Source organism: Camelus dromedarius, chromosome X (genome assembly GCF_036321535.1).
Source record: "Camelus dromedarius isolate mCamDro1 chromosome X, mCamDro1.pat, whole genome shotgun sequence".
Classification (NCBI taxonomy): domain Eukaryota; kingdom Metazoa; phylum Chordata; class Mammalia; order Artiodactyla; family Camelidae; genus Camelus; species Camelus dromedarius.
In genome coordinates, this window is record NC_087472.1 from 96,048,810 (window position 1) to 96,070,798 (window position 21,989).

Sequence of the window (21,989 nt, forward strand, 5' to 3'; positions counted from 1 at the left end):
TAACTATTTTTTACAAATTAAGGAAAACCCATGCACGTGGTACTAAAGTAGATGAAGCTTGTAGTGTTTACAAAGGGAAAGGACCTCAAATCCGGCCCATCTTTCTAAAACCAATAACTCTCAATCCATAACTCCAGTCCTGATATATTCCTGAAATTGGGGACTTGTACAGCCAAATGCCTACTTAACATGCCTATAGATCTATTATAAGTCTCAAAGGGAACATATCCAAGATAAAACTCTTAATCCCTCTCCCCCAGATTTCTCCATCTGAATACATGGTTCCACTAGCTAACCAGTTCTAAGACAAAAATGGAGGCATCCTCCTTGATTTCTTCCTTTCCCTCACACTCCACCATCAGCAAAAATACTAGCTCCCTCGTGTCACTTAAGTCTCATTCATGTTACCTCCTAAAGCAGCCTTTCCCGAGCAATCAAAACTAGCCAGCCATCTTAACAATCTCTAGCCCACCACCCTGTCTCAACTATCTTCACAGAATTTACTTCTGTCACATTCTCTTACTTTTTGTGTTGGCTTATTCCCTTATTTACAGTCTCTTTTCCCAAACAATCCTCTCCCCACCCTCTACCCTAGGTGGAGTATGAGCCTCAGGACACAGGGGCTTTTCATGTCTTGCTTGATACTCTATCCCCATTGCCTAGAACAATGCCTGCCACATAGTAGATGCTCAATAAACACACACACACACACACACACACACACACACACACACAAAATGGACAAATGAATGAATCCTTACTTAAAAGTCTACCTGTCTCAAATTTGTCCTAAGAAAGGGGTATTTGAAGCTGTATAACTTAGTAACATTTTTTGGCTCTCCCATACCGTAACATGTACAGTTAAAAATACTCTCATTTTTACAGATGGGAATGTTACACCATTTACCTCCCTTCCTTTGTATGTCACCAAAGCAGCCAGTGGTTTGGCGTAAAATCTGCTGTAGGAAAATCCCAGGCAGCCGTACATACTGTTTGCTGTGAGCTTCAAAGCCTTTTGTCGAATGTCATACTGCAGGCCACACAAGGACAAAAGACAAACAAGAGAATTTGCAGACGCTTAGATGTTTTCTAGCTCACCAATAAGAAGTGGAAACCCTCAACAGCCCCGGAAAAAGAACTCTTAACAGTCAACCCATCCTCCCTGACCCATAATTCCCTGACCTATAATTCCCTGACCTCCTAGAAGCAAGTAAACACGGGCTCCACAGCTCCCGGAAATCAGAAGGATCTTGGTCAGATACAGCTTTGCAAATAGAGGGGTCTTGTATTTTGAGGCATTCTAGTGTTTTTTTAATGGTTTCCTACCCACAAACTTAAACTAAGCACATGCATTTGCCCACAGCATCATGTTTAAATCACCCCCAGATAATCAAATTTTAAAAGGCAAGACTGTCGCTCAGACGTTGCTCAGTGGAAAGGTCTACCTGAAGAACAAGGTCTGGATTTAAATCTTGCTGTTTCATTAGTTGTTTGACTTGTCTTCTCCGCTCCACCAGTTTCCAGATCTCTCTGGGCAAAATGCCCATTTCTAAGCCTGGGTCTGGCAGCTCAGGAATCTGTTCTTGTTCTCCATCCTGATGAACACACGACAGGAATTTTAGAGAAACCAACTTTTGAGAAATGAATTTCAAATATCATATCTTGCAGGAGCTTAACCCCATGATCACATCTTGAAAAGCTACTTTCTTGTCTAAGTAAAGGTCACCAATGCATGAGAGGGTGGCAGAACAAGTCAACACTGCCCTCTTTTCACGCAATTCTATCAGTCCATCTACCTCCCATCCCTGTAGGTACTGACAAATGTAGGTATCATTTAAAGAAATAAATTTTTACACATGCTCCTTTCCTTCCTTCAACAAGACTGGGGAGCAGCATGTCTGGGGAAATTGTTTTTAAAATAAAAACACTAAGAGAGACTACTAAGATTTAAAAAGAAATTAAAAAAACAGGAACTAAACTACTGGTTTAAGTCATGTGTACTACCAAACAAAATGCTATAAAAATTTCTTTGAAACTATGGAGACTCACAGCAATTACTGTAAATGTTTTAGACTGAAAAATAAAAGTCTAAATACTAAATCAGCAAATTTCTTTTAGGAATTTGGAGCCAATGTTTAAATAGGCCATGACATTTCTAAAAATTAATACATATATAGATCCCTTAGTATTTATGTAATATCTTTTATCTATAAATTGCTTTGCAATCAGTAGAATAACAACATTTTAAGAAAGCAACCAGCAGTCTTCTTAAATTACAATTTACAACAGGAAAAAGCAGGCAAAGCATTAGACCATTTTTCTTAAGCCTCTATTAATTCTATTAACAGACTGCAAAGAAAAGCCAGGCACATTTGCCCTTTCAGAGGTTAAGAAGTAAAAATAAACCTCTTGGCTTAAAGTATGTCGAGTCAATGCCATTTGATAACCGAGTCTTTACAAAGTATCTGATTTTACAAAGATCAATAATTTCAAATGAAAAATCTCACAATAGTAATAGGGACCTATTGTTTTCCAATACAGCAGATGATGATAGCAAACCTATTAAAGAGATCTTGGTACACGTTCCAATTTATTTACAGCAACTAAGGAGGTCAGATAAAAAGTAAACTGAAAGGATCGGTCAATTTACAATCCATGCCTGGCCCTACCAGCATTAGCTGTGTGGCACTAGCTGTTCTGAAGACCAAATGAGGTGCTGCACAGGAAAATGACACAGAACCTACAAACTGCTTCATGTGTAGTATTTGCTTAGATGATGTCTAAGGTCCCTTCTAACTCTGAAATGATTCTATTATATATCCAGAATCCAATGTGGAAAGCTCAAATAAACAAAATGGTGGCGGGGGGGGCAGAGGGGTAGAGGGAGTCAGATAATGTTAATTATCATAACACTGACACAGTAGCAAGATAGAGTCCAAAGAATATTATTAATCAAATGTGGTTACTACTTTTTGGGGATGTCAACCCATTATCTTCCCTGTAAATTTATCCTCTAGTCCCACAGAAAGGCCCATCCCTAGCAGCCACATTTGTATTGTGTGAACCTACACCTGTGGTCACAGTTGATGGACACCTGTGCTCACCAAGAGCCTAGGCAAGCCTCTTAAGATTCACTCTTCTGGGAAAATTGGGATGGAAAAACAGCCCCCAAGCATGTGGTTAGAACTAAAAGACATAAATTCAGGAGCTAGAGGGCAAAGAGACATACTCTGCCACATGTACAAAGAAGCAGAGAAAAACAATATACAGAGATAATATGTTAATTTACATTTTTTACTGCTGGAGAACCAAATCTAATCAAATCCCCACTGACAGTCAATTGTCTAAGCTTTACATATGAAGAACCACGCATTAAGTTATTAAGCCCTACATAAAACTGCTGACTGAATGGTCACTGGTTAGATTAAAATCCATGTGAGATAATTCAAAAAGATTCTTTTAAAAGGCTGTTTAGTGAGTAGGTTAAGAAATGCTTTCATAGCCAAAATTTAAAAGTCTAAAAATAGCAAGTGCTGAAGGAGATGGGGAACAATTCAGATACATGGCTAGTGAGAGCGTAAAATGGTACAACTGCTTAGGAAACCAATATGACAGCTTCTTATCAAGTCACTGCCCATAAGACTCAGCAAATTCACTCCCTAGGTATTTACCCCCCAAAAAATGAAGGCACACATCCGCAAAAAGATCTGCACCAGAATGTTCACAGCAGCTTTAATTATAATAGTGAAAAACTAAAAACAAGCCCAATGCTCATCTCAGGAGAATAAAGTATGGAATACTTCTCAACAGTAAAAAGGAAAGAACTACTGATAATGCAACTACATGAACAAATCTCAAAAACATTACACTGAACAAAAAAGCCAGATACAAAGAATATATACTACATCACTCCATTTATATGAAGCTCTAGAACAGGCAAAATTCAGCTATAGTGATAGAAGTCAGATCAATGACTGACTGATGGGGGAGGGGACGGACTATAAAAAGGCAAGTCTGACATATCAAACTTCATGGGATGAAGCCAAAGCACTGTTACTAGGGAAATTTCTAGTTGTAAAAATCCATATTAAAAGAGATCTCAAATCAATAACCTAATCTTCCACCTTAAGAAACTAGAAAAAAAGGACAAATTAAATCAAAGAGACCAAAAAGAAGGAAGTGATAAAGATTAGCACAGAAGTAAATAAGAGAAAAAAATCAAGAGAGAGAAAAAAAGCAAGGCAACCAAAGTTCCTTCTTTGAAAATATCAACAAAACTGACAAACTTTTAGATATACTGACAAAGAAAAAAAGATGACTCAAATTACTATAATCAGAAGTAAAAGAGGGGACATCACTACTGACCTTAAAGAAATAACAGTGATTAAAAGGGAATCCTATGAACAATTTTATGCCAACAAATTAGGCAACTTACATGAAACGGACAAATTCCTAGAAAGACAGAAACTACCAAAACAGAACCAAAGAGAAATAGAAAATCTGAATAGACCTATGACAAGAGACCGAATTAGAAATCAAAAAAAGAAGCCTAAGACCAAATAATTTCACTGGTGAAAATTAAAGAAGAATTAAAATGAATTTCTCACAAACTCTCCCCAAAAAATAGAAGAGGGAATACTTTCCAACTTATTCTATGAGGCCAATATTATTCTAATACCAAAACCATACAGAGACATAAAAAAAAAAGACAACTGCACATCAACAGCCCTTATGAATACAGAAAAAAACTTTCCAACACAACACTTGCAAATTGAATCCAGTAACATATAAAAAGGATTATACACCAAAACCAAGTGGGCTTTATCTCTGGAACACAGGTTGGTTCTACACACATGGATCAATGTAACACACCATATTAAAAGTTTTAAAGGACAAAAATCACATACTCATCCCAATACATGCAGAAAAGGTAGCTGGCAAAATCAAACGCTCTTGCATGATTTAGAAAAAAAACACTCAACAAACTAGGACTAGAAGGGAACTTCCTCATACTGATAAAGCCAGCTATGGAAAACCCACCATTATCATCATATTTAATGCTGAAAGATTAGATGCTTTCCCCTAATGTTAGGAAAAGACAAAGGTGCCTGCTCTTGCCACTTCTATTCAACACTGGAGGTTCTAGACAGGGGAGTTAAGCAAGAAAAAGAAATATAAGGCATCCAGATAGAAAAGGGAGAATTAAAACTAACTAGTCACAGATGACATGATCCTGTATATAGAAAATCCTAAGGAATTCACAAAACTATTAGAACTAAAAATGAGTTCAGCAAAGTTGCAGGATACAAGATCAATACAGTTATTTTTCTGTACACTAGCAATGAACAATTCAGAAATGAAATTAAGAAAATAATTCCATGTACAGTAACACTAAAAAGAATGAAATACTTAGGAATAAATTTAATAAAAGAAGTGTAAGACTTGTACACTAAATACTAGAAAACATCTGATTTTTGGGGTTTTTTTAATTTTCAATTAATTTGGGGGGCAGGTAATTAGGTTTACGTATTTATTTACTTTTAGAGGAGGTACTAGGGATTGAAGCCAAGAGCAGGACCTTGTATATGCTGAGCACATGCTCTCTACCACTTGATCTATACCCTCCCCCTAGAAAACATCTTTAAAAGACATTAAAGACCTAAATAAATGGAAAAACCCAGATTTCATGGACTAGAAGACTTAATACTGTTAAGATGGCAATATTCCCCAAATTGATTGACAAGTTCGATGCAATTCCCATCAAAATCCCAGCAGGCATTTCTGCACAAATTGACAAGATGATTCCAAAATAAACAAAATGTGACACATATCCATACAATGGAATATTATTCAGCAACAAAAAAGAATGAAGTACTGGAGGTAGGGGTGGGTATAGTTCAGTGGCAGAGCACATACTTAGCATGCACGAAGTCCTGGGTTCAATCCCCAGTACCTCCATTAAAAAATAAAAATAACAGACAACAAGTTCATACTGTATAGCACAGGGAACTATAGTCAATATCTTGTAGTAACCTATGATGAAAAAGAATATGGAAACAAATATATGTATGTTCATGTATGAATGAAGAATTATGCTGTACACCAGAAACTGACACACTGTAAACTGACTGTATTTCAATAAATTAATATACACAAAAAATAAATATAAATAATTTTTTAAAAAGAATGAAGTACTAATATATACTACAACACAGATGAATCTTGAAAACGGTGTAGGTGAAATAAGCCAGACACAAAAGTCACGATTCCAATTATATGAAATGCACAAAAATACACAAATCTATACAGGCAGAAAGATTAAGTGATTGCCTAGATCTACTAGGGATGAAGGGGATAAGGGAGAGTATGGCTAAAAGGGAGGGAGTATCTTTGGGGAATAATGAAAATGTCCTAAAAATTGATTGTGGTGAAGTTGGCAAACTGTGTGAATACACTAACAGCCATTAAATTGTACATTTTAGATGTGTGACTTGTATGGTAAATGAATTACATCTCAATAAAGCTGTTAAACAAAAAAGACACAGAACCAATCTGATTGTCCTTCTACTCAACCCTCCCCCATTCTTGACCACTAAGAAAGGACATAACATTATTTTTTAAGAGGAAAAATTAGAATGCTGAGCCCTTTGATTATATTCCTTCTTCAAGCACCACTTTTAATGTCAATTTCAAGAGCTCCTAGTTAAATACAAACCTCTGTAACTTTCTGTGCCTCTGAAGCAATTCTTTGCACTGTTGTAAAACAAATGTTGAATTCCTGAATGATGGAAGGATATAAACTGTTGAAGTCCAGAAGCAAAATGAACTTATCATAAAAACCTGCAAGAAAACAGCCCCACGTTACAAAAAGACTTTAAAGTAGATTTGGCAAAACAGCACATTACAAGCACTATAATATGAAATGATCTACTACCCAGAACTCTGAGGTAGACAAAAAGAAAAAAGCAGTGGATGACAACTCCATAAAAATAACTTGGGATAGAGTAAAAAGGTCACAGAAGAAAAGAAAAGCGATCCTGTCTTACCTTGAACCCCAGTAGTCCCCAACGTACACCATTATTATAGGCAAACACCTTCCCATATTAACTACTTTAGACAGGTGTCACATCCGTTTCAAAAAAATGTTGTTAAATAAATTCTCCTTTAGGAAAGCATTCTCTCCCATCTACCCTCCCCACCCCCACTCCTCAAATGTTTAGTGATCTGAACCAGCAAGTGGTTCTATATTGTTTTATAATCACACCTTCAAAGGATAAAATGGGCAGCCCATTTATCTGTACACAAACAGCTCAGATGAGACAAGAGATGTATATATAAATGTCAGTAGTGGAACGATCCACCTCTTTTACCTGCGAAGGGTGAACAGAAAGCTACTATATTTCTCTAGGACATTTACAAAGAGTTATCTTCATCTTGAGAAGAAACTGAATGCAAATAAATGTCCACAATTAAGATAACAGTAACAACAGCAAGCATATATTGATAGCTTACTGTGTCTGGTACTATAGTAAACAATCATCTTTATTCCTTAGATCCCTGTGTGGTAGGTATTTTTCTTATCACCATTTTAAAGAACAGGAAACTGAGGCTTACAGAGAGGCAGCTCAAGGTCACACAGCAGCCCAAGATCACACAGCCAGAATTCAAGGCCAGATCTACCTAACACCAAAGGACAACTGATCTGTCTCATTACAACTAATAATAAAATCACTTTTATCAAAAATGTCTTCTACTCAGAGTTCAAGTTACTTGATAAAATTCACATCAATTCCTGTACAACAATGTGAATATACTTAACATTCCTCGACTACACTCAGAAATGGTTAAGATGGTAAAAAAAAAAAAAATTCTTTTTAAGATCCGTTCAGGGGAGGGTATAGCTTAGTGGTAGAGCATGTGCTTAGCATGCATGAGGTCTTGGGTTCAATCCCCATTACCTCCACTAAATATAAATAAACCTAAATAACTCCTCCCCCACCCAAAAAAAAGTTACAAAAAGATCCTTTCTAGCTCTGTGTACCATGAAACATCTTCTTTGCCATTCATGACCACAGGGAAAAGTTATTCTTCTGTTAAAGTTCAATTTGGTAGTTACTGCCTGGACTTTCTTACCTTGCTGTCCAACTGAACTGGCCCTGGTACACTGGGCAGAGCCCAAGAGTGGATGGGAGAATAAAGAGGTGCTCTTACCCCAGGACAAATAGCCATATACTGGACCACAGGTTGGCAAACTCTGCACAGACCAAATCCAGCCTACCCCATTTTTGTACCACTCATGAGCTAAGAATAGTTTCTACATCTTTAAATAGTCAAAAAAAATTTAAAACAGACTTTCATGATATGTGAAAATTACACAAAATTTAAATTTCAATATCCATAAATAAACTTTCTTGGAACACAGCAAAGAAAAAAAATCACATTAATTCCATGTTCGGTGACTGGCAGAAAGATTTTCACATGAACATAAGAAAAATAAGGTCATTATGAAACCTATTCACTAACCTACAAAATACAATTCAATTCTTCTACTTCAAGCCTAGCTCTGCATTAAGAAATGCCTTAACACGAGGGGCAAACCAATTCGCCATCCAGCCTTACCAACTTTGGGGTCCAATACCAAGCCTCCAGAATAAGCTGCTTTCTTACGTCCTTTTTTGTGTTTACTGGTATCTCCATCAATGTCTTCATCTTCATCTCCCTAATATCAATTGGAAAGATAACTTTACCAGCCAGCAACTAATGAATCAATTTAGAAATGTTATGATTTTCCCCTTTCCAACTGAAGTACAGTTCTAACAAACATTCTTTACTTTTAGTTAGTGGTCCTACCTGTGAGGAAAGACAGTGATTGTAGTATGTTCACGAAATCGAAATGAATGCCAAGCATGGTAGTTACCGAAACAAATTACTGCATCTCTGAGCTGATAAATATGTAAATTCTACTTTAAAATGTCTCTAAATTCATAAAACTTCATATTTTTAAATGGACACTACAAATTCATATTATGTAAAATTTGAGGTTGTTAAGAATCCTCTTAAATTCATTACTCTAACATGCATGATGTAAAAATATAAAACATTTTATAGATATTATTATTATTCTCATTATTAATATGCACACCTTAAAATATGTCCACATACTGAAAATTCATTCCCAAGTAGTTTGTTAATGGCAAATTCAATACCTCAGAAGTCAAAATCCTCTAAGTTAATACTTCCTTTACAAATTTTGATAATGTGCATAAAACAAGCAAATGTAAGAGCACGAGACATTTTAACATAAACTCTCATTCTGAATCAACTACTATTAGCACAGATAAAACAGTAGCTAAGTATTACTTCCAGTGTGATGGAGGCCACTTCAGAAACCTCACTGTGGTGATCTTAATCCTACTAGAATATACAAATCCAACAACACAACACAGAGATAAAGGCTCATGGATTCAAGGAAATAAAAGGTTTTATCTGTCATCTAACTTTGGGTGGGGCTAAGGTGGCAAAACAGTTTCCCTGTGTGGTCACCCATCAGAGAGGCCTAATGTCTTCCTCAAAGAATTTCATACTTCACAATTAATTTTTATCTGTCCAGAGGAAGGTAGAGAAGAAAATGGCCACAAAAACACAATGGAACTAACGTGATACAGTTTCTACAGTATACAGGGAATTAATGATTTTGGGAGCAGATGTTATCACAGCAAAACAATAAATAAATAAAGCTATCTAGGTAATAAAAGGCAGGGATAAGAAAAAGCAAAGCACTATACAATTTTGGACCCACCAGTTTTTGCTGAGGCTTTCTGAAAATCTGCTTGTCAGGCACAATATAGTTGTTTTCATAAAATGCATGAAGCAACAAGAACTCATTACGCTCGGATCGTCCACCCATCAGCGTCCTAGACTATTAAATACAATATCTTTTTAAAACCTGAGCTCAAAATCACAATAAACAAAAGCAACTTTGAGTTGGTAAATTTAATCATAGCACCGCCTTCAAAATCACTTCTCATAACAAAGGCTGTTTTAAAAAAAAAAGTACTAAATTATTTCTAGCATTTTCTTTAAGCATTATAGTTAAAAGGAGACAAAGAGAGCTGAAAATACTGACAACTTGGACTATTTCTTTACTCCCAAATGGACCACTCCACAAATCACACATCCAGATGTTAGAGATGATCCTTATGTTCACCCAAATTTCAACAGACTGCACCTGGCTTTCCTCCCCTTCTCCCAAGCAGTTCTTCATTTTACAAAGGCAGCCCAGCTTTCAGAATACAAGTTACTCATTTTATAAGCATGCATTTAGACTCATTATCATATAACAACTACCCCAAGAAAATACTGGATCCAACAGGAAATGCTTTTTCCCCCTTTCTAAGTTAAATTTACCATAATGTTCCCAGCGATGTTAGTGATCTGCAATGCTAATGGAAGAACATTTAGCTCACACATGATCTGCAAAATGAACCTGGCATCTTTCCAGGTGTGTTCCAACAGGTACAACAGATGAGATGATTCACTGTACAGAAAAGTAAGAATGAAACAGAATCAAGTAATTAAAAGAAACAATGACTATAATCAGAACTTCATAAAATATTACAAAAAAAACTTTGGTGTAAGTAACTTCAGAGCAATGGCACCTCAGCTTTGGAAACAATTTAAAATAAGGTCAGTATGAAATTAGGAATTCATTCATACCACTGATTCCCATCGCCCTTCTCTAAAACACAAAAAAATTCCACAAAGAGAAAGTAAAGGTATGTGTTAACTACAACCTGAAAACTACCTAAATCCTTTCATTCCTTCCATCCATTAAGGATGTATTACATACCTACTATGTGCCAGGCATTATTCTAGATGCTGGTTGTGACCAAAACAGACCAAAATTCCTGTCCTCATGGGAGACAGAAAGAAAATAAATAATTTAACATATGATATGTTATATAATTCTAAGTGTTAAGAAGGAAAATTAAGAAGCAACGGGACTATTCAGTGTCAGGAGCAGAGACTGATATTTTAGTTGGGGAACCGGGGAAGAGTTCAGTGAGAATGAAGACCTGGAAGAAGTGAGGGGCGGTATGTGCGGACAGGATCTGAGGGAAGAGCGCTCCAGGCAGACAGAATAGCACATTCGAAGGCCCTGAGCTGAGCAGAAATCTGGCAGTTCCAGTAGCAAGAAGGAGACCAGTGGCTAGAACAGAGAGAATGATGGGGAGTACAGTAGAAGGTAAGGACAGAGTTAATGGTAGAGAGACCCACTGTTTAGGACCTTGTAAATCAAAATAAGCACTTCGGTTTTCACTCTGAATGAAACAGAAAATCACTGGGAGACTAAGCAGAGTGCTGTATCTAACTTAACTTTAGCACAGTTAAGTCTGGTTCCTGGGTTGAGAACAGATAGCAAGGGGTCAAGGGCAAAACCAAGGAGACAAGTAAAGAGGCTAATGTAAGACCCAGTGACCCAGGAGAAAGAGGATGGTGGCTTGGACCAGGGTGGGTCCAATGGAGGGGAAAAGAAGTGGTCGCATACAGACATATTTTGAAGACAGAGCAGACAGGACTTCGCGACATCCAGTAGAACAGGCAGGTGGAGACATGAGCCTGGAATTCAGGGGAGATGAAGCTACGCTGGCGGGAGGCATCAGCACCCACAGAGGATTGCAATTCCTGAGACTTGACGGTATCACCCAGGGAGGGAGCGCAGTCCAAAAGAGAAGCAGTCTGAGGACTCAGGAGGAACAGGCAAAGAATGAGAAGTGGCCAGAGGGTAGGAGAAACCTTATTTAAGAAATACCAAGCTCAAAGTTTCAGTTATGCAAAATGAGTAAGTTCCAGAAATCCAATGTACAGCAATGTGACTACAGTTAACAACAATACTGTATTGTATACTTGAAATTCCCAAAGAGGGATAAATCTTAAGTGTTCTCACCACAAAAGAAAAAAAAGTAGCGACTGTGTGAAGTGATGGGTACGTTAATTAGCTTGATTATGTACCAAACTTCAGGTTGTATACCTTACACAAAATACAATTTTTATTTGTCAAATTTGACCTCAATAAAGCTGGACTAAAGAAACAATCTGCAACATCTGCAAGTAACTAAATGATTTCTCAGTTTTTATATTTCTAAAATATTTGCATTAATTTCTAAATTAATGATATTAAGGATGGAAACCTAAATATGACATCAATTTCCAAACTGCTATCAGGAAACATCAAGATGGTGTTAAGTGAGGGAGATATTCCGATAAAATTAGAATAATTCAAAAGGCAAAATAATTCAAATGACTACAGTAATGGAGATGGTGACGCAGACATGAAGACAGACAATTCCCCTCCACAGCACCACAGGCACCTGTCGCTCCAGCCTCAGGATGATTCTGGCATCTTGCTGTTGCTAATTTCAAGACAGACAAATTCTGAAGCATTCAGGATCATACCTGTACATATTTCGTATATTTTCCACCGGGATTACAACCCTTTCTGTTTTCAGAATCTGTTGAACAAGTTCAGACAAATGGTAGCTTTTACAACGAATCAATTCCTTTGCTGAAATTTCTACATCACAGATCATTCGGCCACAGGTAGCATTTCTTTCACCAAATCCACTCCTGCCCTATAAGAGGAGGACCAAAAACAAATCCCATTGAAGAGCAGAGACTGAGAACATTTCCTTCTAACCTGCTATGAGACTGGCCCCAAAATTAGAAGGATGAAACTCTCACTCTTCCATTCATGCGTTCATTCAGCTGTCAGTCAAACCTTTTTGAACGTTCACTATGTATCTGACACTGTTGTAGGCACTCAGAATACAGTGGTGAGCAAAATAGAAAGGATTTCTGATCTCATTTGAAATACACAATAAAAAAAGAAATTATACAGTTTTAGGAGGTAGTAAGTACATGGAAAAGAGAAACTAGAATAAGGTGAGGGGAACAAGGAACTTGGGGGGACTGCATCTTAAATAAGGTGGTCCAGGTAGACCTCCCTGAGAAGATGCCATATGAGGAACCTTGAAGCAGGTAAGGAGTCAGCAAAGCAAGTGTTTGAAGTGTTAACAATGACTCTATCACCTTAAAGACATGAATAGGAAAAGAAGCAAGAGCATCGGCCCCAACCCCAATCAGCGGCAACAGAACCCTCTGGAGAGCATTCTAAAAGGTACAGATTCCAAGGCAGCATGCCATTTTGCTTATAAGCTTTAAGTAAAGTAAGACTCCAAGCACTGAGCAGTCTCAGGTCTAGGAAATGAAGGTGCTTCATACAAAAACCACCAAAACCTCCCTTAAGTGAAGCAAGCAGGTAGGACGAAAAGTACACAAGTTTTCAGAGAGTCAGATGGGGCCTGGGTTCAAAATTTTAGTTCGTCCCTTTACTAGCTCGGAGATCTAGCACGAGTTCAGCCACCCCCGTGAGAACGTGCAATAAACCCGGAGTTGCTGTGAGACAGAATAAACACAGCAGGCACGCAGCCTGTTGCCTTCTTACACACTCAGTGTCTGCCCCCTCCCGTTCCTCCTTCCCATCTCCTTCCTGAATGAGAACAGGATTGCTGAACCCTGCAGCTCTGCTCTGAGGGACTCCGAGTGGAGCTAACACATGTGCTGTCTCTAGATTCTAAGAGTTGACTTTTAAAACTACCAGCACCTTTACCAATAAAATGTTGGAGTCAAAGGAAAAGATGTTTGGTGCCAAAGTTAAAATGTCCTGCCATAAGGTAACCGGTTCCTAGTCAGAGAAGCGCAATGTGCTCCCTGGTAGTTACTCCATATAAAGAAACCAAACAGAGAAGTAAAATTTTCAAAAGTATTATTACCCCAAGCTTTGGCATGTTGGATCGCTTCAGCCGACCTATCTTGGACCAATAAGGAACTTTGCACACGTTAATTCTCTGCAGTAGCACTTCCAGTTCAAATCCATAAATATTATGACCCTAGTCAGAAAAAGAAGGCAGCCAATAACATTATAACAAACACAAATTAGAGGATTTATCTCCATATGCGTAGAATTTCTTTGCCCTTTCTTTTTCTGGTCTCTAATTGAAGGCATCATGAGCTTACCTCCGATTGGGGTCCTTTCTTCTTCAGGAATGTATTCATCAGCGGCGTTCATTAGCCTTGACATTAACAAGGCTGCTAAGCAGATTGCTGGAATAAACTTTATTTTATCCTAATTGATGCAAGGTTCATATGATGTCTTTTAATTTGCAGCTCATGCCTCACAGTCTCGAAGGCAAATGCAAATTTTAATGTCCCATACTTTTTAGGTGATCAGTAAAAGCTGTATGTGAACAATTCCATTTTACTTCCTAAAAAACCGAGAACCCAGCTGTTTTGCGACAGTTTAGACTCCTTAGAAAACTCGGGAACTGCATCTAGTTTCTTAAAGAATTGAGTTCAAACACTACTGATTTAGACTCAATCAACGTGCAACAAAACAAACATAATACCAACTTGATAGTTCAATAAGAAACTTGTTAAAAACATGGAAACAAAAATTTCCCAAGTAAAAAAAAAAATTAAAAAATGCAACCAAATTCTCCATTTCTGTACTGCTAATTCCCATCATGTGAATGATATGGTTCACTGCTTATATCTATTTAAAAAAACTAGATGAAGTTTAAAATGAATCAATAGATTTAGTTGTTATTAATTTTAAATAAAAATACATACCAATATATATTTATGGCAGGTTTGTCTATTAAACTGAGAGATCTAAAGGACATGAGGAAGTCTCATTTCCAAATTATCATGCCCAGGATTAGGGACTCAAATCCGTGTCAGGATTCTGTCTTATATCAGTTTGGATTTCTCACACAGCCTTGGCTTTAACACCCTAAGGTAGGCCAGCTACCTTAGACTTCAAGACATCCCCTTGGGGACCAAGACAGATTGCTAGTGGAGACTGGGTGAGGGCCTGATGCTGAACCTAAGCACCACAGGAGGGCACTGTGGACAGAATCTTCCTGGCACTTTCAAGATGGGTCCTGAAGTATCCTAAGGGAAGTGGGTGCAGAGACACTGAGAACCTACAAGCTCTCAGTACTTTGGCTACACCGTCACCAGTAGAGAAGTCCATGAGCAAAAATGAACACAGAGAAATAGATGGCAAACATTTTCACAAGGTTTCAATGTAACCAAATTACTGAGATCACTTAAAGTACAGGCATTTATATCCTACTTTCCTCCAAAAAAACCCCCAAAGCACAATATAATTTAATTGGTCCATTAACCCAGAAAAAAGATAAAAGGAAGAACTCCTACCAAGGAGTCTACAAAAGAAGGAAGGCCAGAGGCAACAAAGCAAAATGTTGCTTTAGGTAGGATTCTTCCAAACTGGCAAAGACAACACAATGAATTGTTACCACTTACTATTTAGGGCAAACATATTCGGTCATCAAGAGAAAAAAAGATTCCTAGCCATGAGCTCTCAAAGGAGTATGTCATAGAGATCCACTGAGCTCATAAAATTAAAATATTCATACTTTGGGGATTTACACCAAACCAAGAGAATTCACTCCTGTGACCCCTATACAACTGGACCACTAAGCCAAAATTTTGGAGACATTAACAGTTGACATGAGTTTACCTACTTCTGGGCTGCTCTCTCACTGTAAATAACAGGTGTATCCTAAAATTCAACAGTAATTCATGAGTTGCTTTTCTATTAGAGGGGAAAAAACTATCCTGTAGTGGGCTGGGATTTTTTCTCCTTTCTGTAAACAGAAAGTACAGCAATTCTCTACCAGTCCACAGGGTCATTTCACTCTGAAAAGATTCTTTGCCACTCAAAAAGTACCAATCAAGTCACACTGAAAAGAACTAAGGAATGAAGAGCTTCCCCACGACATGATAAACATCTACTCACCACAATGATATCAGGATCTATTTTGTGAACTTTCGCAAGGAAAAAACCTAGCAGTGTTCGTTCTGTTGCAGCAACCTCAACCTTCACATTCTGTTAGATAAAAACATACCAGTCATTTATCTTTACTCTCAAGTACTATACCTCGGCTCCTTGTTCAAACAGGATAAGATTTCTTAGGGTTAAAAGAAACCATCCATTTCAAAACTAAATGCAGCAATAAAATTCCTGATTCCAGATTTTGCAGTAATAATTGCACAAAATCTCTGAAGAGCTCATTCTAGTAATAGCATGTGCATGAAGCAAAATTTTAAGTGCTGAGTACTATCAAGTGCAAAAATGTCCCTCCATAGGGACATGCTTGTGCATCTGGACACCTTTTATAGCATATGAATCAGAGTACCTATCAAAAACATTACTTACTTTCCCATATAATCCCTGACAGACTTCACTGTTTATGTATACACCACATTAAGAGATTCCAAGGATTGTATGAACAAATCCCAAATAGTGGTGTAAAAATCCATAAATAAGAAACTAGACTAAAAACAAACACACATTTAAGAATTCTAAGTATCTTAAGTTATAAATAAAACCTATTTACACACAAAAGGCTTCCACTTGGATTACTCAATATAAACCAGGTATTCAAAAGATCCCCTCTTATTAAGACTCCTAAAATGGAAGTTGATGGCTATGTTTTTGACAACTAGCTCGGCTAAAAAATATCAGTTTGACTCTAATGGAACTTTCCTGGGTCATTTTACTTAGATAGGTATTTCGGGGCACCTCACAAATAAGAGTCTGATCCAATAGTACCCCAGACTACTCGACTTCTCAAATCAATTTAAAATAAGTGGAACATGGCAAGGTTACTAACTTTTAATTCTGTCAAGTGAGGACATTAAAAAAACAAAGCTACAAATTTACCAGCACAAGCATTTCATGAAAGAAAAAGCATACTCTTCAAAAAAGAAATGCTTTATACTGAATACATTTATCTTTATGAAAAATTACTACATTATATTACTTCTCCTCGCCATTTTATTAAGAACCCATGAAAACTTCTTCATGGAGTGTACTGGGAGACTAGAGATAACTGATCAGTTATGGCCCAGCCCACATTAACCTTTCCAATATACATCTCCTTTAATATACATAATATCCACAGCATTCCCAACTTCTCCTGACTTCCTTCAAGGAGGCGAGGGGAGGACGGGGAGGTAATTCAACACTTCCCCAAAACCGTAATCACGAGATCACGCAATTTTGGAAAAACTTCCAATTAAGCTATCTGAAGGAGGGTTTGAGAACACCCCATCTATTAATAAGGTGTCAAATCCCATTATTTTCACAGGAGGAAACATGTAAACATTGTTAAATAATGTTTCTAGTTTTATGCTTCTAATACATTTTTAATGGATTAATGCCATAGTCCAATCTAGCAAGAATAGATCTAATAAATTAACATATAAAATAGCCTATTTCTACTAATCCACAAATCCACAACATTCTCCCTTTCTTTTTAAACAAATAGATATTTCATATTTAAAAGGAATAAATAATGAGGTTTTTACCTTTTCCTTAATGCTTTCTTTGAAATCATATGGAAAAATACAGTCCTTTGGTTTAGATACAACTGTAAAAAAGGAAAAAAAATAAAGATTTCAACATCCATCATAGTCCAATTTCAAGTACACATACACTGCATGTATCTGAATGGAAACCATCTTAAATACAAATAAATTCCCTCTAATCCCTAAAGAGTCACCAAAACAAACTATCCTAAAATTCATATGGAACCACAGAAGACCCTGAATAGCCAAAGCAATCTTGAGAAAGAAGAAAGAAGCAGGAGGCATCACACTCCCTGATTTCAAACTGTACTACAAAGCTACAGGAATCAAAATGGTATGGTATTGGCATAAAAACAGACATACAGATCAATGAAACAGAATAGAGAGCTCAGAAGTAAACCAATGCATAACATGGTCAATTTATGACAAAGGAGCCAAGAATAAACAATGGAGAAAGGATAGTTTCTTCAATAAATGATGCTGACAAAACTGGACAGCCACATAAGATAATGAAACTGGACCACTATCTTATACCATAAACAAAAAACTAACTCAAAAGGAGTTAAAAGCTTGAACATAAGACCTGAAACCATAAAAATCCTAGAAGAAAACATAAGCAGTAAGTTCCTTGACATTGGTCTTTGCAATGACTTTTTGGATTTGACACCAAAAGCAAAAATAAACATGTGGGACTACATCAAGGTACAAAACCTCTGCACAACAAAGGAAATCATTAACAAAATGAACAGGCAATCCACCAAATGGGAGAAAATATTTGCAAGTAATATATCTGATAAGAGATTAATATCCAAAATATATATTTTTAAAAACTCATACAATTCAATAATAACAACAAAAAAAACCTCACTAAAAAAATGGGCAAAGGAGCTGAACAGACATTTTTCTAAAGACATATAGATGGCCACCAGGTACATGAAAAGGTCACAAATCAGAGAAGCACAAATGAAAACCACAATGAGATATTACCTCACACCTGTTAGAATGGTTATTACCAAAAGACAAAACATAAGTGTTGGTGAGGATGTAGAGAAAAAGGAACCCTTGTGCACTGTCGGTGGGAATGTAAACTGGTACAGTCACTATGGAAAACAGTATGGAGTTTCCTTAGAAACTTAAAAATAGAACAACCATTTAATCCATCAATTCCGCTTCTGAGAATTTATCTGAAGAAAATGAAAACAGTAAATTGAAAAGATATATGCATCCCTATGTTCACTGCAACATTATTTACAATAGCCAACACATGAAAGCAACCACAGTGTCCATCAGCGGATGAATGAAAAAAGAAAATGTGATATATTTATACAATGGAATATTATTCAGCCATTAAAAGAAACCCTTGCTATTTGTAACAACCTGGATGGATTTAGAGGGCATTATGCTAAATAAGACAGACAGAGAAAGACAAATATTGTATAATCTCACTTATATATGGAATCAAAAAAACAGGAAAGAAAATGAAAGGAGCTCACAGATAGAGAGAACACATAGTGACTACCGGGGGGGAGTGGTACGGGGTACAAAGGCAGAAAGTTCTAGCTATAAAATAAATAAGTCTTGGGGATATAAGGCACAGCATGGTGACTATAATTAATAATTCTGTATTGCATATTTGAAACTTGCTAAGATAATAAATCTTAAAAGTTCTTATCACAAGAAGTTTTTTATAACTATAGTGATGGATATTAACTACATATACAAATACAGCATCATTATGTTGTACACCTGAAACTAATACAATGTTACATGTCAATTATACCTCAATTTTTTCAAAGTTTAAAAATTAAATCTAAAAACAAAGAATAGCAAAGCACAGAACACTAAGTCCCCACCATTGTTAAACTGCTTTGATAAAACACTTGCTAGCAATCTAAGTCAGAATGGAGGATATTTAAGTCTTTCCCAAAGGAAATCCTTACCACAACCAAAACCTCAACCAGCATACAATAGAGGAACTCAGTCCAACCTTCTCAAAGCTAGAAAAGATGACCAAAGCTTCCCCCACTACACTCTAAGTTCCAAGCCATTCACAGGAGCTGCTCACAGTGACATACTCAGAGGTAAATGCTGAAATGAGCTAATGACTGCTCTCTTCACATATTCTCCAAGCTATCCCCATCATTTTGTCCTGTGTACTCCACTCAACTTAAGAGGTAAAACTTCACAATAATAATACATCACCCTCCCTTCTTTGCTCACTTCCCTAGTTTCACTTTCCTAATATCTGGGAAACCAGACAGGAGATGTTGTCCCAGTTAATCTCTGGTTCTGGACTGGAAAAGATACCAGGAAGCATAACAGATCAATAGCGTTATGCCTTTATTGTTTTTTCTTTTAAACAAAAAATGATTACTTAACTGGCCAAGTTCTCAACATGGAATTTTCAGAATCTTCCATGAAGACTGACTCATGGGGGTAGGAGGGTATAGCTCAGTGGTAGAGCATGCATGAGTCCCTGGGTTCAACCTCCAATACCTCCATTAAAAAAATAACTAAATAAATAAACCTAACTACCACCTCCCCCCACCAAGAAAAAACTAAACTAAAACTAATTAAAAACATAAAAGACTGACTCATGGCATGGAGAATTCTGTGGAACAGTTTCACCCACTGAATTTTGTGCCCAGCACAACCCAACTCCAACTTGATATTACTGTAACTCCTCCCAGATAGGTAAACATTCACTTATGCCTTGGCATCTTGTCTCATCACACAGAAAACTTTGGCCAGGCTCCTAATACAGGCTTTTAGAATGACATCATGAAAAGAAAATAGTTACAGCATAATTTTGACCCAGGAAAAAACTACTCCACCACGAGAGTAACCACTGGAACAGAAAAAAAGATATCAAACTTCCGCCTGACTTCTGCTCCTAGAACAAAATTAACCAGCTGAACAGGAGCAACCAATCCAATAAAACTCTGTGTCCACAGCTGACCAAAAGAAACTTCTTTAACAAATAAAAACAAAAACAAACAAATGGAATCTAATCAAACTTAAAAGCTTTTGCACAGCAAAGGAAATCACCAACAAAACGAAAAGACAACCTACGGAATGGGAGAAAACATTTGCAAACAATGTGACCAACAAGAGGTTAATATCCAAAATATACAAACAGTTCATACAACTCAGTATCTAGAAAACAAACAACCGAATCAAAAAATGGACAGAGGACCTAAATAGACATTTCTCCAAAGACATACAGATGGCCAACAGATAACATGAAAAGATGTTAAACATCACTAATTATTAGAGAAAAGCAAATCAAAACCACAAGGAAGTGTCACCTCACACTGGTCAGAATGGCTATCATCAAAAAGTCTACAAATAATAAATGGAGAGGTTGTGGAGAAAAGGGAATCCTCCTACACTGCTGGTGGAAATGTAAATTGGTGCAGCCACTATGGAAAACAGTATGGAGGTTCCTTAAAAAACTAAAAATAGAGGTATCATATGATTCAGCAATCACAATCCTGGGCATATATTCAGAAAAGTTGAAAACTCTAATTTGAAAAGACACATGCATCTCAATGTTCATAGCAGCACTATTTACAGTAGCGAAGACATGGAAACAACCCAAGTGCCCACGGAGAGACAACTGGTTTAAGAAGGTGTGGTACATATATACAATGGAACAGTACTCAACCATAAAAAAGAATGAAATAATGCCATTTGCAGCAACATGGATGGATCCAGAAAATATGGTACAAAGACAGAGAAAGACAAATATATGGTATCACTTACATGTGGAATCTGAAAAACAATACAAATGAATCTACATACAAAACAGAAATAGACTCACCAATGTAGAAAACAAACTTATGGTTACCAAAAGGAAAGAGGGAATAAATTAGGAGTATGAGATTAACAGATGCAAACTACTATACATAAAACAAGATTAGCCACAAAGATTCACTGGATTTATACAGGGAACTATACTTAGTATCTTGTAATAACCTACAATGGAAAATAATCTGAAAAATATATATGTATAAGTGAATCACTTTGCTGTACACCTGAAACTAACACAATATTGTAAATCAACTACAATTCAATTAAAAAAAAACTTCTTTAACAATATACACTAACTGCTCTTGAAAACACTTCCTTTTCAAGTTACTGATCCAACAGCTAGAAAGAAAGTAAGAGAAATTAAAATTAAGCCATTAGTTAACAAGCTAAAAAAATACATACCACAAAAGTGTGACTGAAAGGGAGGCTGCGGGGGGGCTTTATCTAACGCAAAGCTGTGATGCACCAAAGCTGACACAGCAATAATCTACAAAGAAAAGAGAAAACAAATCACTTATCAGACACCACTATGCAGCCGGCATTCTCACCAAAACCACCAAGAACGTAAAGATACAGATTTTAGTCCTTAAGAGTATTTTAACTTTTTATTATGAAAGTATTTAATAAAAAATAATAAAATCACCTCTCATATACCCATCATCCTGCTTCCATTATCAGCTCATCAATAGCCCTGTCTATCCCGCCTTCCCCGCACCGCC

At 36.8% G+C, this 21,989-nt stretch overlaps 1 protein-coding gene and 1 non-coding gene across 3 annotated transcripts in view; both read right to left on the reverse strand.

Annotated features, from left to right (window-relative positions):
• The window catches only part of POLA1 (DNA polymerase alpha 1, catalytic subunit), a 265,803-nt gene that overhangs the window by 212,990 nt on the left and 30,824 nt on the right, over positions 1-21,989 (reverse strand). For both annotated transcript variants that reach the window (XM_010986714.3, XM_031445684.2), the window contains exons 16-26: positions 21,673-21,757; positions 17,458-17,519; positions 15,884-15,973; positions 13,833-13,949; positions 12,457-12,632; positions 10,408-10,537; positions 9,800-9,919; positions 8,620-8,719; positions 6,716-6,840; positions 1,446-1,595; positions 908-1,030 (exon numbers count right to left, since the gene is read on the reverse strand). In XM_010986714.3, coding sequence (XP_010985016.1) covers positions 908-1,030; positions 1,446-1,595; positions 6,716-6,840; positions 8,620-8,719; positions 9,800-9,919; positions 10,408-10,537; positions 12,457-12,632; positions 13,833-13,949; positions 15,884-15,973; positions 17,458-17,519; positions 21,673-21,757 — 1,278 coding nt within the window. The remainder of the gene's footprint in view (positions 1-907; positions 1,031-1,445; positions 1,596-6,715; positions 6,841-8,619; positions 8,720-9,799; positions 9,920-10,407; positions 10,538-12,456; positions 12,633-13,832; positions 13,950-15,883; positions 15,974-17,457; positions 17,520-21,672; positions 21,758-21,989) is intronic.
• On the reverse strand, positions 7,337-7,466 carry LOC116151095 (small Cajal body-specific RNA 24). The gene has a single exon (XR_004134879.1). It is a non-coding gene; the product is annotated as a small Cajal body-specific RNA 24 (non-coding RNA).